This window comes from Harpia harpyja, chromosome 15 (genome assembly GCF_026419915.1).
Source record: "Harpia harpyja isolate bHarHar1 chromosome 15, bHarHar1 primary haplotype, whole genome shotgun sequence".
In the NCBI taxonomy this organism is placed as follows: Eukaryota; Metazoa; Chordata; class Aves; order Accipitriformes; family Accipitridae; genus Harpia; species Harpia harpyja.
In genome coordinates, this window is record NC_068954.1 from 24,350,721 (window position 1) to 24,363,125 (window position 12,405).

Genomic DNA, 12,405 nt, shown 5'->3' on the forward strand with positions numbered 1-12,405 from the left:
ATAAAAAGGCTTCTAAAATTTCTAATTATTTTCCAATTAATTTCTAGATAAAAATCAGTGTCTGAACCATCACTGTTATAGCTCAGCACACCATAGCTTCCAAAAATATATACAGTGAAATCTGAAAAATGCAGATTATGCAAAGGTAACATTAGCTGTTCTTTAAAATATTTGATATTAGAGAAATTAGCATAAACCAATGAATGACATGATTTAAATCTTTCAATGAGTATATTAAAGGAGTAATGGAAAATAGCAATAAAGTTAAGCAGTTACAGGGACCATCCCAGGCAATCAAAATGTTAGAAAAATTAATTAACTACAAACTCAATTTCCTAGGTCATGCATCCACTTAATTCTATGAAAAGGAAAGCAAGTAAGAACAGAAGCTAACAAGTTATCCTATTTCAGCAGTATTTTTCTTAATAAACATATACTGGTTCAGATGTCAGCACCAACACACATGGAGTATAACCTATATGGGTACATCTTATATGTACTTATACAGAAATATAATATAATATTGTATATATTCATACTCTTGGTTTATAAATTATGGTACTTAGCTTTAGAGACCTGTTAGAGTACCTTGGCGTAATCAGAAAAAAAATATGACAAGGTGATCTTGCAATAAGTGAACACATTCAGTTTTCCCATCTTGTGAAAAGAAACATGGAAGTAAATCGTAACATTTGCTGACATCATTTTTTCACCCTCTGGCACAATATTTTAAATCGGTTCCCTAGATCTGGTCAAAAAGCACAGAAAGTGCACAGAACTGAAAGTTCTGCTTTGCACTAACCAGATCCTACTTTAATGGTCTTTTCTGCATATTTCTTAAAGCAGGTTTAGGTCTGCAGATTTCCTATGGAACAAAAAAGGTTATACTTCCATTAATTTCAAGCTGTCAGGTGTCTCTACGTCTTTTTACTACATCTAGCAAAACTCTAAAACTGCACATTAATCACAATTATAATATTCTTAAGAATTTGCATTACACATTTTCTAGCATGCAAAAGTGCCTGTATTAAAAAAAATGTTTCCTGCTGGCCCAGGGAACATTTCTTTTTGTGTTGCTTTGTCATGAAAAAAGTGATGCTTGACTTGTAAAAGAATTGTGCTAACATTCACCCTAGTTCTTCTAAAAGTATCATACATACTTAAACTCTCCTTAGTGCAAACACTGGGATGGTACCACATCTCAAATTAGCAGAAGTTTCTAGTACTGGAATGCACTGTTTGTCAAAGCAAACTCATTACCGAGTTTTCTTTTCATGGAACATGAATTTTGGAACAAGGAAATACAAACTCTCTAATAGCACTGAAGTATACATACTAAACAGAGAAAGAAGTTATCTTTTTTTTCAGGACAGGCTTAGTATGACCTCCTTCATTGATTTAGACCTCATACAAATTTTTTCAGTAGTTTCTCCTTATCACATCATGCATTTTCTACTCCTGACACAGTGAGGCACAGCTCATTCTTTCTAGTTCTTTCAATTCTTAAGAATGGTCTAAACCAACTGTTTCTCTATATTATTCAGAGAAAAAGTAAACAACAACACATTCAAGCTATGAACAAACTTTAATGGCGTCAACTAAGAAGTTCAATTGCTGTGGAGGGAGAACCCAAGATTCAGACCAATATTTCTATTTCATTAAGAAAGTCAGTGTCAAGTGTCCACAAAATCAAAAACCCTAAGAAAATATATTTAGTGACTCCCCAAAAGATAACTATTCTTATCTGTCATCTTTAGCATATGAAATGTAAAGAGATAGTCCAAGCCACAGGGATGTTCAGGAAAAAATGTATACTACTTCTGTTCTCATTTCTATCAGTTCTGAAATTTTGTATCCAAACCCCCAAAATCCTGTACAAGATGAAAAAGGAAAATTACTTCTAGAACACTGAAATATCTAGTTTTCTAAATCAGAGGAATTTCACAGGAGAAAGAGAAAGACACACAGGAAAACAAACACATGGCGAAATGTATTTGAAAATATAAATAAAAAATGTAAAAAACAAAACAAGTGTCTTAGATAAATAGATTGACCCTCATCAACATATTTAGATGACTTTGTTTCTTTACAAAATAGTTACAGATACTATTCCAAGCATGAATCTCTCTATTCGGTAAATATCTTAAATATCCAAGTGCGGCTCTGGATTGAATTTAGGGAGAAACACATCTAAATTTTGCATTGACAGCTAAGTCCTTTTCTGTTTCCATCTTTCAGTCTCTGCTTCGGAAGACTTTATTTCTCTGTACTTGATGATATATATTCTGAAGAAAGTAAGGCAGTAAATAATAAGAAGAATAATTTTCACTAATTAGTCACAAACAAAATGTAATAATCATGCTATAATGATGTAATTCTATATAATAATAGCAAAAGATTTTATCATCCAAAGGAGAAGAAGGAAATTTCATTTGTGTTCTTCTCCCTTTTTAACTTGTCACAGCAAGAATCAGCATCTGTATTTCCATAGTAGCAGACAAAATTCAAATCATATCTGATGAAATGGAATAGACAAAAAATTCCCAAAAGATTGTTCTCTTTCTTTTTTTTTAATCTTAGAAAGATGGAAACTTATGACTTCAGAAGAGTACTTTACAGGCGTGTAAAACTGCTGGTAATAGGTAAAACAGTGTTTCTCAGCTAACTATAGCTATAACTTAAAACCTTAAATTTGTAATCATGTCTGTATATATTTTCCTTTCTTTTTAAGCATTATCCAAATGATATTAGTTGGGGTAAAAAGTGTTAGAGGCAGTTTATGTGGCATACAGTAAGGGAAGAATCATACAAGCACCAGTACTCATCTATAGATGGAGACCAAAGTTGTTTTATTCAGATTTCTTGGATATATCTACACCTTTTGGATGGTATGTTTTTTGGAACTGTATATCACACTCACTCCTCTGACCAACAGTAATGTACTAATTTACAGGTTTCAGTAGAAAGTTTTTGCATACTTTATACAGTGTCCTGTATTGATATGTAAAGTTACTACTATATGGTCACTCTCTAAAGACAGTGTTGGCCTGATATAAAGTATTGCCTGATAAAGGCTTTCAAATAGTAATACAGATAGACATCTCTAGTTCCCTCTATCGTGTACTAGAGATCTCCGTGTAGAATAACTGAAGCAAGTTCCTTGCCATTCAGTTAAGCTTTCTTAATAGATATCTGTTGATTGATATTTCACGTAATTAAATTCAATAGCCTAACATCTATGATCCATCTGTGTCTTGCTGTATGACCAGCATGAATCATATTTCTCATGATTCAAATCTGATGTAAATACTTTTAATGAAAAGAAAGGAGTTTCAAACATCTGCCTCGGGCATTATATTACCAGAGATACTTTGCAAAACAAACTGCACTGATTTCAACCTTCATTTTAATAGACCTGGGGATAAAATGAACTCATTTATTTACCATTTACCTTTCTGTGCTGTCTTCACTGCTCATCAAGTCTGAGATGTTTCTATCTCTGGAGACTAAATACATTTATCCTTACAGCAGCAATACTACAAAAACAGGTTGTTATGCAGATTGTCTAAGCTTTTCTGCACATTGCAAGTAAGAAACCTTGGGTAAAGCAGGCCTGCTTCTGAATAGCAATCCACTTTGAAAATACTGACTTTAATATTCTCATGTAGATCACTAGCATTTTAATTTAGCACTTCTGGTTTTAGAAGTAATGGGATTCCTTTTCAAACTGAATAAATTTTTAGAAAAGGAAAAAAGAAAAGACTTATATATAATTTGTTAGGCTATTACAAATATTAAACAAAATTTTTAATGTTGAAACTTGTGTTAAATGTTAATAATTAAGCTTTGTTTTACAGGGTAGTCATTGTCTGGTTAAGTCTGATCATTTCAATAATACAAGTTTTGTTTTTTTTTTTACTTTTGTACTGTGGATATAGTGTTATTAATTCAGTATTTTTAATCCCCAGTTAGTTTAACTGGCCTCTTCCCTCCAAAAAAAATCTGTTGATATTTCTGCTGATTAATCATTCAAATTATGTTCTTTGTACCTTGTCAACTTTTTCTGAGAGAATGAAGTGCAGTTCAATACACTGGAGCACCGCCTTCCCTCCGCACATGGCTCTGAATTCAGAGCACGTCTGTGTGATCACAGCTGGTTTGGAATAATCCTTCTTATGTACTCTGTGGAACTGCTGTATTCAGTTTTACACATTGTCCTTCAAGAAAGGTGTAGATCAATTGGAGAATGTCCAGAGGACAATAATGAGAATCGCTGGCCCAAAAAGAATGAAGAAGGAGTGAGAATGAATCACAGCAAGACAGTTATCTCTACAGAAGGGGTGACTAGGCATACTGGGTGCAGGAATCAAGGTGCTGGGGAGGGCGGGGAGGTGCTGCAGGGGTGAACTCTGTGAGGACAGCCTTGGGCTGCTGGACACAGCCGGTTCCAAAGGACCCACCACAGGACACAGCTGAGCCCATCAGCCAAGATGTGGCACCTCTAGGAAAGTGTATTTAGGAAAGGGTAAACCCCTGCACAGGCAGAGGAGGAGGGTACAAAAAGAGTGAGAAGCAGCAGAGGGAACACCAAGGTCACAAAAGCAGGAGGAGGAGGAGGAGGAGGTGCTCCAGGCACTAGAGCTGGTATTCTGCTGCAACCCATGGAGAGGACCATGCCAGAGCAGGTATCTACACTGCAGCCCATGGAGAGGACCATGCCAGAGCAGGTATCTGCACTGCAGCCCACACTGGAGCAGGTGGATATCTTCTGAATGAACTGCAGTCAATGGAGGACCCACGCTAGAGCAAGTTTATCCTGAAGGACAACAGCCTGCGGAGAAGACCCAAGCAGGAGCAGAGGAAAAGTGCAGGGAGGAAGAAGCAGCAGAAAGGAGCTTTTTATAAACTGATCACAACACTCCCACTCCTCCTCCCCCAGCACTGCTTGGGGTGGGAAGAGTCAAGAGCAAAGGAGTGAAGCTGACCCTGGGAATAGAGGGAGGAAAGTGCTGGTTTAATTTTTTTTTTTTTCCTGACACGTATTTGACCTTATTTTAATTGCCAATAGTTTAAACTAATTTTCCCAAAGTCAAGTCCTGTGACAGTAATCTCTCTGTCCTTATCCTGAGACACAAGTTTTTTCATCCTATTTTTCCCCGTCTGGTTGAAAAGAGGGAGTGAGTGAGCAGTTGCGTGAGGGTGTGGCTGCTGGCCAAGGTCAACCCACCACACTTTTTGACAAAAAACACAGTTTTCAAACACAATAAAAAGAATGAAAGAAGAAAAAAAAACCTTCTATTTGACCACTGTGGATACAAAATGAAATAATGCCTTTACACTACAGAAAAACAGATTCAGGTTATATTCAGGAAACACTTTGCAAGGCAAAAAAAAAGTCAATTACTGAAATAGTAATCGGGAAGGTCAAGATTAGGTCAGATCATCTGTCAGGGATGCTTAGAAGATCTCTTGAAGTAACTTTCAGCAATATTTTCTAACATTTGTTTGATGTCAACTAATTCAAATGAAAACTATTTCACAATAGTGTATAATTTCACAATTTTTATATTCATACCATTTTACTCTTTCTTTAAAAATAAGTTGAACTTTACGTCTTTGAAAAACTCAGAACATCTTTTTCAAATTCAGAATCTGGAAAGCACATACATATACTGTTGATTAGTTCAAGATTCTAAACAAAATCTCAAAAATTTTACGTATAGTATTATAGCAATTAACAATTTTAAGATTATGTCCTAATCGGTATTTCAGGTCACATACTTGAAGTCATACTCAATTAATTATCGCTTTTATCCAGTACAAAGACAAGGTAGCCCAATGCAAATGAGAGGCCATGTCACATGGTAGAGGAGTCTGCATTACACTGGCTAGTTCTGACAGGCAGCAAAATTGAAGACTAAAGGACTCTTACCCAGTTTAATTATCTACGCTAGCAGTATTTTAAGAAATAGTTTTTGTTTTTTGTACTTTAGAAACTATATTAAACTTTTACTGTGAAAATGGAGAAGCGCACATTATTCATAATAAGAAAATATACATGAAACTGAATTATCTAATAAGTTGAATTCAGATTTTTGAAGACAAACAAGGAGGTTTTTTAATAAGCAAATTTACAGGCCTCTACTACTTTACTAAATGCTAAATGATTATACATTCCTGAATGGCCAGTTCAGGGCATATGTATACATAAAACCTAAATATCACCAGTGAAGATTTTCCTGAGAAAGTTCAAGGGAAATATGCTTGAGAAATACATGCCCACTTACATTTGCAAACAGGTGGCCTCCCTTTGTTGCTCCATAATCCATCTTCTTGACACACTGCTGTTGCTTGTTGACTGGATTCTAGCTTGAAGCCCTCATTACATTCATATATCAATCTACTGCCCAAAGTGAATTCATTACCTATAACTGAACCATTCCCAGGGGAGTCAGGAATACCACAAGACACAGCTGAAAAAAAAGGAAAGAAAAAGATAAAGAATTGGCATTTTCTCATATATACTTTTTTAAATGTTGTCCCACTGAATTAAGAAATATAGGTTAGTAATTTTGACATATCCCATTCATAACAACTGAAACTAATTTTCCATCGTATTTACAACATTCGGATAAATGTAACATTATTTAAAACACTGATAAACACTTCGAAGTACATCTAATATAGACAAACATTTTATAAATCATTATTTTGTTTAATCCAATCATTTTAGAGACAGAAATTTCAACATAGACTAAGGGCAATTGTTTCTTTTCTAGGGAAAAAAATCAAGAAAGTGTCCAAAGTGATTTGGTCCAAGAAGCAATGAACTGGAAAATTCTTAAATGCTTTCTAATAGTCTGCTTCCATTCTCTCAGGGTTTCTTTCTTTCCTGCACTAATATAAACAAAACTTCCTATTTGTCTGTTCTATACATATAAAACAATGTTATTTAAGTAGTCAATTTAACAATTTTTATCTGATGAGAAAAGCACCTAAATATAAGATTAGACAGGGAAGAGTTCCACTGAAGTTAAGGGCGTTATTCAGATATTTAAACACTTATTTACATACTTGACTAATTCACTTCAGAATGCTAAATATTATGTGAATTCAGGCTCATTCATCTTCCATACCATGAAGGAAATTACTTACTGAATTATTTTCCCTTTTTTTTGTTCCTTCAGAATTTCTCTCCAGACAAGCAGTTATTCTTTCAAGTTCAAAAAGTATAATTTGCTGTCAACTTAGTGAAGTTTGAGTAGCATCTAGGTTTTTTGGCTTATTTATTCATTTATTTAACCAGAGCTCAGTATAGTTCATTTAACAGTATTTCATAATATACAATTTTAGGGCAAAGTATAATTACAGAAATATCTATTTCAGTCACTTTTAGGAAAGGTCTCCAAGGCAGGATTGCCTTTTGCATCTGACTTCTCAGCTCTCTTGATTTTGATAATGAAAAGAGAAAAGGTAACTCTTCAGTATCCTTTTTTTTTTAATTCCTTTTAATGCTATGCTTTCTTTTAAAATAGTTATTTATGCACAAAGATCTACTCTAGGTGCTTGAATATGTCAGTAATGCTGGTAAAGATTTTATATTTGCCCCATGGCACTTCTGAAGGGAAAGTCATAGTATTGTTTTCTCTGAAAGGATATTATTTTCTGTAAAATGGTAACTTGGAGAAGAGAACCCATCACATTATTACAATGAGTCTATTTAAAGAGTTCATATAAAACAATGTGTGTGTGTACAGAATCACTAGCTGCTTTGAGTTTGGCATCCAGTTTATTGCTCTTCAGTAAATACACTAAATAAAACACAGCTTTGAAGTTTTCATTTCTAAGTATTTACTACTAAAAAGTGGAGTTTTAGAAAGGAAAATGTCTTTTCCATATATACAGTCAATTGTAAGAAGCAATTCAACATTTCAGCAGTTAAAAAGTCCTGTGGGTATTTGTTCCTTTCCCCTTGACACTGTGAAGTTTTATTATTTTAATAAAGTCAATAAATTTCAAAAGAAGAAATGACAGCCTTTGTCTGAAATCTGTTAAACAGAGGTGGAAATAAATATTTTTTTAAAAATCTAATTTTTATTGTAATTTACCCAATTCAATGTAATTGATTAATTTCACAACACATTGTCATGGTACCATAAACACAACTCAAATTTGTTTTCAGTATTCCCAAGGTGTCACATTTGATGCATTTGAATTAAATACAACACAGTGCTTCGCACATGATTATAATGAGGAGAGGTAAGAATTATAAAATGATGAACGGTTAGTTCATTTCAGCTGTTTGCTTCCATCTGGAAGCTGTCAAATCGCTAATAGAAGTAGAACTGTAGGAATGTTCCAAAATAAGCTGCTTCCCCTGTAACACAACTTCTTGGCACATTTTGCACCCTGACCAGTGATCCTCTTGTCTTATCAAATTTCTCCCTCAGCGGGTAAGGGCTGAGCATCCTGCCACTAGAAGGAGTAGTAGTGGGACAGAGAAGGGAGAGAGAGATGATAAGGAAAGGGTTCCGGAGACCCACGCTTTCTGCTTTTAACAGTGTTAGAGAAAGTGGAGAAGAGGAAGGATAAAAGCAAGTTCTGCTGCATCTGGGAGCAGGTCTTTGTATTAGGAGTCATTCCCCACAAGGTGATCACAGCAGGAGTGATAGCTTTTCCAGGCTCTGGTGTACTCAAAATAAGCAGCAGAGCTGCATCTGGTTCAATGCTTTATCTACTCCCCTAGTAACCAATGTAATCCTTTACCTACAACTAGAACCAGCTTTGACCCTCTGTCACATTAAGCAGAATTTTACACTTGCAAAACATTTTTTTGCATGCTGAATAGACAGAAAGTTAAACTGTCACTCTGTTTTACTACATCACAAAAATGCCTATGATTCTCCATTTCCAGTCATGCTTACTGTGAAATGTTTCAGTGTCTCCAGAGCCTTGGACTATGCCCCTCCCTGTCCTAACAAGCCTCAGTTCTCTTCTGCCTTGTGGCAATATGTCTGAAAGCATAAGCAATCCAGGAGGTTCCCGGAATGTGTTGATGAGAACTTCCTTCTCCAAGTGATAGAGGAGCCAACAAGGAGAGATGCTATGCTGGACCTTGTTCTCACCAACAAGGAGGGGCTGGTGGGGAATGTGAAGCTCAAGGGTAGCCTTGGCTGCAGTGACCATGAAATGGTGGAGTTCTTAGGGCAGCAAGGAGGGTGCAGAGCAAGCTCACTACCCTGGACTTCAGGAGAGCAGACTTTGGCCTCTTCAGGGATCTGCTTGGTAGAGTACCATGCGATAAAGCCCTGGAGGGAAGATGGGCCCAAGAAAGCTGGTTAATATTCAAAGATCACCTCCTCCAAGCTCAGGAGTGAAGCATCCCAACAAAAAGGAAGTCAGGCAAAAACACCAGGAGGCCTGCATGGAGGAACAAGGAGCTCCTGGACAAGCTCAAACACAAAAAGGAAGCCTACAGAGGGTGGAAGCAAGGACAGGTAGCCTTGGAAGAATACAGAGAAATTGTCTGAGCAGCCAGGGATCAGGTTAGGAAAGCTAAAGCCCTGATAAAATTAAATCTGGCCAGGGATGTCAAGGGCAACAAGAACTTCTATAGGTATGTCGGTGATAAAAGGAAGACTAGGGAAAATGTGGGCCCTCTCCGGAAGGACACAGAAGACCTGGTTACCTGGGACATGGAGAAGGCTGAAGTACTCAATGACTTTTTTTGCCTCAGTCTTCACTGGCAAGTGCACCAGCCACACCACCCAAGTCGCAGAAGGCAAAGGCAGGGACTGGGAGAATGAAGAACTGCCCATTGTAAGAGAAGATCAGGTTCGAGACCATCTAAGGAACCTGAAGGTGCACAAGTCCATGGGACCTGATGAGATGCATGTGTGGGTCCCGAGGGAACTGGTGGATGAAGTTGCTAAGCCACTCTCCATCATATTTGAGAAGTCGTGGCAGTCTAGGGAAGTACCCACTGACTGGAAAAGCAGAATCATAACCCCCATTTTTAAAAAGGGAAAAAAGGAAGACCCAGGGAACTACAGGCCAGTCAGTCTCACCTCTGTGCCCAGCAAGATCATGGAGCACATCCTCCTGGAAACTATGCTAAGGCACATGGAAAATAAGGAGGTGACTGATGACAGCCAACATGGCTTCACTAAGTGCAAATCGTGCCTGACAAATTTGGTGGCCTCCTACGATGGGGTTACAGCATTGGTGGATAAGGGAAGGACTTGTGCAAAGCACACTGACCTGCATGACATCCTTGTCTCTATATTGGAGAGACATGGATTTGACGAAAGGACCACTCTGTGGATAAGGAATTGGCTGGATGGTCGCACTCAAAGAGTTGCAGTCAATGGCTCGATGTCCAAGTGGAGAGCAGTGATGAGTGGCATTCCTCAGGGGTTGGTATTGGGACCAGCGCTGTTTAACATCTTTGTTGGTGACATGGACAGTGGGATTGAGTGCGCCCTCAGCAAGTTTGCCGACGACACCAAGCTGGAGGGAAGGGATGCCATCCAGAGGGACCTCGGCAGGCCTGAGAGGTGGACCTGTGCAAACCTCTGGAAGTTCAACAAGGCCAAGTGCAAGGTCCTGCTCATGGGTTGGGGCAATCCCAAGCACAAATACAGGCTGGGCAATGAGTGGACTGAGAGCAGCCCTGGGGAGAAGGACTTGGGGGTGCTGGTTGATGGGAAGCTCACCATGACCATATCCTGGGCTGCATCAAAAGAAGCGTGATCAGCAGATCAAGGGAGGTGATTTTCCCCTTCTACTCCGCTCTCGTGAGACCCCACCTGGAGTACTGTGTTCAGATCTGAGGCCCCTAATGTAAGAAGGACATGGACCTGTTGGAGTGAGTCCAGAGGAGGGCCATGAAGATGGTCAGAGGGCTGGAGCACCTCTCCTGTGAAGACAGGCTGAGAGAGTTGGGGCTGTTCAGCCTAGAGAAGAGAAGGCTCTGGGGAGACCTTATAGCAGCCTGCCAGTACCTAAAGGGGGCTTATAAGAAAGATGGGGACAAACATTTTAGCAGGGCCTGTTGTGGTAGGACAAGGGTAAAGGTTTTAAACTAAAAGAGGGTAGATTTAGATTAGATGTAGGGAAGAAATTCTTCACTATGAGGGTAGTGAGGCACAGGAACAGGTTGCCCAGAGAGGCTGTGGATGCCCCATTCCTGGAAGTGTTCAAGGCCAGGCTGGATGGGGCTTTGAGCAACCTGGTCTAGTGGAAGGTGTCCCTGCCCATGGCAGGGGGGTTGGAACTAGATGATATTTAAGGCCCCTTCCAACCTAAACCATTCTATGAATCTTTGTAGAATGTAGAATGTAATTGGGTTAAGATTTAATTTCTTGCCAAGTTTTTCAGGTCTCCTTTCTGATATCAAAACAACTATCTCTGTATTAAGTGTGCATACATTTAATTGTATAAAACCAAAATTCAGAACTATCAGTCTACACACCCATCCATGCATGTGTACATCTGTACATACAGGCAGACCTTATTCTAGTTCCCTATAAATACTTCAAACATGGATTAACTTCAAATAACTTAGTGGTTTCTATGGATCAAGAAGAATTTACTATGTCATTTGAAAACAAACAAAACCCAGGTCTGTTTAGTTCATGTTAGAAGCAAATACTTCTGTTAGCATTTGCTTTTCACCTCTAGCAACAACCTTTCAAGAAACTACTGAAAAGTTCAAGACTGAGTAGCTCTTATGTACAAGTTATTTTAAAGAATAAAAGATGTACAACAGCCAGGTCACACGCAGGTGGGCCTGTCAGTTTTGTCAGGTCTGATACAATGTCCAGTGTACTAAAGCATCTCAAAATCTATGCTTACCTGTCACACCACCACTTTTATTCTTAGTGTTGTACCTCAGTCCTCTACTATCTCTCTTCTTTCCTCCACTGCTGCTGAATCTTTTACTGCTGCGCTGTGAGGTTATTCTCACTGATGCTGTAGCTACTAATCATAAAAGCAGTTTTGGCATTCCGGCACTGTTCCTGCTACAGTCTGTTTATTTGTTGTTTGCTTCTCCCCCAGAGACTGGGATTGGAAAGAAATATTCCTGCTGCTACTAATTTCTTGAGGCTGCTAATGGCTTTTATAACAGTAGTGTCCAAACAAAACATATTAGCACAGCCAGTTTCACTAAATAGCAAGTATTTTGATGTTTCAAGTAAAGTTAGCTGAAGTAAACTGACTGAAATAGCATATCGTCTTTGGACAGTGGAAACAATGTCACTACTGTCCCACATACAAGTATTTTGAAGCTCCCAGCCTCCCACATGGTTGTAAAATGATAAAGAATGGTGTCAGGAAATCTTCTGACTTGAGGAACTGTCAACATGCTTCTTAGCTCAATGATTAGATGAGACTGCCAGGTTC

The 12,405-nt window shown here is 38.1% G+C and overlaps 1 protein-coding gene across 1 annotated transcript in view; it reads right to left on the reverse strand.

Moving 5' to 3' along the window:
* Nucleotides 1-12,405, reverse strand: part of CSMD1 (CUB and Sushi multiple domains 1) — a 1,244,186-nt gene that overhangs the window by 85,129 nt on the left and 1,146,652 nt on the right. Inside the window, exon 50 of the mRNA XM_052809685.1 lies at nt 6,288-6,473. Coding sequence (XP_052665645.1) covers nt 6,288-6,473 — 186 coding nt within the window. The remainder of the gene's footprint in view (nt 1-6,287; nt 6,474-12,405) is intronic.